The 3102-nt window shown below is 54.0% G+C and overlaps 1 protein-coding gene across 1 annotated transcript; it reads left to right on the top strand.

Annotated features, from left to right (window-relative positions):
- The first annotated feature begins 521 nt into the window (after positions 1–521).
- On the top strand, positions 522–2728 carry LOC147670580 (uncharacterized). Its single transcript, XM_086948154.1, has 2 exons — positions 522–1229; positions 1505–2728. Exons 1-2 carry the CDS (start codon positions 809–811, stop codon positions 2521–2523), a joined length of 1440 nt encoding a protein of 479 aa, XP_086804280.1. The 5' UTR covers positions 522–808; the 3' UTR covers positions 2524–2728.
- Positions 2729–3102: the final 374 nt, after the last annotated feature.

The following is a 3102-nucleotide window of genomic DNA, read 5'->3' as shown; positions in this document are numbered from 1 at the left end:
GACGGGACGGGTGTGTTAATAAAAAACCAGGCGATGCCATTACACAAGGCGATTTGTAGACAAAAATGTTTTTACACAGGTGCCCAAATGTTCTGCTTCCATTGTGAGTTATTTAGAAACTTTTTTTGAAAAAAAGAAAAACGTTAATCGTTTTTGTACTTGGATTAATGGAAAGTGGGATTAATGGAGGCATGGTTGCTGGTGCACATAGGGCCCGATGTAGGTAAACGCGATTTTCCGATTTCAAAATACCGAGGCGGGCCGAATCGGTATTCTGAAATCGGAAAACGATATGTAGGAAAAAAATACCGAATGAAAACCGAATCGGTCGGCATCGGTAATGAGAATCGGTACGTTCCGATTCAGCTCGTTCCGAATCGGAAATTACCGATTTGGCCAACAACGAATCGGAAAACACCGAATCGGCTCTCATCGAATCGGATAGTTCCGAATCGGCGAATACCGAATCGGTAAAAGCCGATTCGGTAAAAACCGAATCGGCAATCATAGACCCATGGCGAAAAAGCCCATAGGAATGCATTGCATGAACCGATTCGGCTTTTACCGAATCGGATAATACCGAATCGGATTTTACCGATTCGGCTAATACCGAATCGGTAAAAGCCGATTCGGCAATAGGCGATTCAGCCAATGAGGTGGCTCCCCCTCCCCCACCCAAACAGGGAGTGGCAACCCTGGCAGGTGCAGACAATTAAGAAGTTTCTAGAAGTTACTGGAAAGCCTGCCTGAGCCCAACACACAGTTAGCAGCAGTGGGAGAAGGAGGTTGCAGACTGAACAACAGCAGAATGGCAGATCAGGCAGGAAGCCAGAAGTCCTCCCAAAAGAGGAAGCCCAAATTCACCACCACAGAACTGCAGGTGCTGGTTGAGGAGGTGGTGAGGGTGCACCGCCAGCTCTTTGGCAGGCTGTCCCTCAACGTGCCAGACAGCACGAAGAGGAGATTGTGGACCGACATCGCACAGAAGGTCAATGCTGCTGGAGTCACCCCCAGGTCCATTGAGGAACTAAAGAAAAGGTTCTACGACCTCCGCAGCCTCACGAAGAGGAAGCTGGCCGAAATCCAGAGGCAGGCTGGACACACCGGAGGAGGCCAGAACCCGGCGCCACCCCTCACCGAGCTGGAGGAAATTGTCTCCAGCACCATCGAGAGGGCGAGCATCGTAGGGATCGGGACCCTGGACAGCACTGCGATGGCCACAGCTACAGGTAAGAAGCATGCGCATCATGACACACCCTACCAGACACCTCCCCATTAGACACAATGCATAGGCAAACACCAGCACTGTACTGCCACCAACATACAAGAGACAAGCATCATGGTACATGTAGTCAGCAGAAGTTAGCCAGATATGTCAGTGCAGAATCACAAGACAGGAAACAGTGTGACACGGTGTAAGGAGATGCAAGGACATGTGGAATGCCATAATTGTACTGCCTGTAATACATCGGCACTCAGTTTACAAATGCTTCTTTGTACCTAGGGGCACCATCAGGCAGCACCACTGTGGCAGCAGAGGGAGCCTCGACATCTACTACTGCAGTGGCAGGGCCCAGCACCAGCCAGCCTGGCCAGGAGGAGGAGGATGAGGATGAGGAAGGAGACACCACAGGGCTTGGAATGGAGGGAGTCCTGGTGATTGATTTCCAGGCAGTGCACTCCCCAGTACTGCCCAGCTCACCCCCCTTGCAATTTTCACCATGCAACTCCCCAACAAGGCAGACCATTCCGCCGACAACAGCTCCTGCCACAACCGTGGCCTTGCCACCCGTCCTACCTGTCCTGGGAGCAGGGGCACCGGGACCGGCCAGCACCACACCACCACCAGTGGCACCCCAGCCCACTCAGCAGGCCGGAGGCAGCAGTGCCAGACGCCGTGCCACCACCACCACCACCACCACTGCTGCACCAGCACGGGAGGGCAGTGTGTTCCTGGGCCTGGAGGGCCAGATGGTCAAAATCCAGCGCCAACAGGCCAGATCCACCATGGCCTGCCAACGCCAGCTCCTGCAGCACAACCTGCAGATGGGGGAGTTGGTGAAGGGGTTCCAGGCTGTTGTGGACAGCAACAAGGAGGTGGCAGCAGGGTTGGGCAGGCTGACCACTGCCATCACCCACTCCTCTGCCAGGCAGGAGGAGCATGAGGTTGCGCGCAGGAGGGATGCCCGGGTGCTCAACCGGGCCATGGCCCGCCTTGCATCGGCGACCGCCCAGCTGTGCATCCGAAGCGCAAATCAGGAGTCGGTGCAGAGTCAGCAAACGGCTGAGCTGACCAGGGGGATGGCCAGAATCACCACGGCCATGGAGGCCATGTTAATTTCAAACGCCGCCTCCAATCCTGCCCTGGACCTGGGTGATGCTGGAGACAGCAGCAGCCGCAGCAGCCCGGCCAGCGCTGCATCAGAGCCAAGGAGGAGCACCAGGCGATCCGCTGATGCTGCAGGCCATTCGGAGGGGGCCGGGGGACACCCCAGTGGGTCTGGAAAGCGGGCCAAAAAATAGGCTGGCAAGGGGGGATGATCATACCAGGACCCTGGACTTTATTTGTTTTGACAGACTCCATTTTTTAATGCACTTCAGTGATGTAACTGTGGTGCATCACTATTAAAAATTTTATTTTCCAAGCAACATTTAGCTGTCTTTGCATCTGTACTCAGTCAGAAATAGTTCTCAGTGATCTCCTCACGTCTGTATCTGCCATCACATGGCGTACACACCCCAGCTGGCTGTGTCAGTGGCACAGCTTCGTCGTCGTCATAGTCCTCGTAGTCAGACAACTCCACCTCAGTGCCCTTCTTGACCGCAAGGTTGTGTAACATTGCACATACAGCTATGATCTTGCAGCAGGTGATGGGGGTATACTGCCTTGCACCTCCACTCTTGTGCAGGCATCTGAATCTACTTTTCCAGATGCCAAAGGTCCGTTCCACAACATTCCTGGTGCGTATGTGGGCCCGGTTATACCTCCTTTGGCTGGGTGTGGAGGGGTTGAGGTAGGGGGTGAGTATGAATGAGCGGAGGGCATATGCACTGTCGCCTGGAAGAGAAAGGGGTCACATTAGACACATGCATACATGTATT

The sequence above is a fragment of the Lissotriton vulgaris genome, unplaced genomic scaffold (assembly GCF_964263255.1).
Source record: "Lissotriton vulgaris unplaced genomic scaffold, aLisVul1.2 SCAFFOLD_1933, whole genome shotgun sequence".
NCBI lineage: Eukaryota > Metazoa > Chordata > Amphibia > Caudata > Salamandridae > Lissotriton > Lissotriton vulgaris.
Note: the sequence above shows the minus strand (reverse complement) of the source record. Positions and strands in the feature narration are given on the sequence as shown.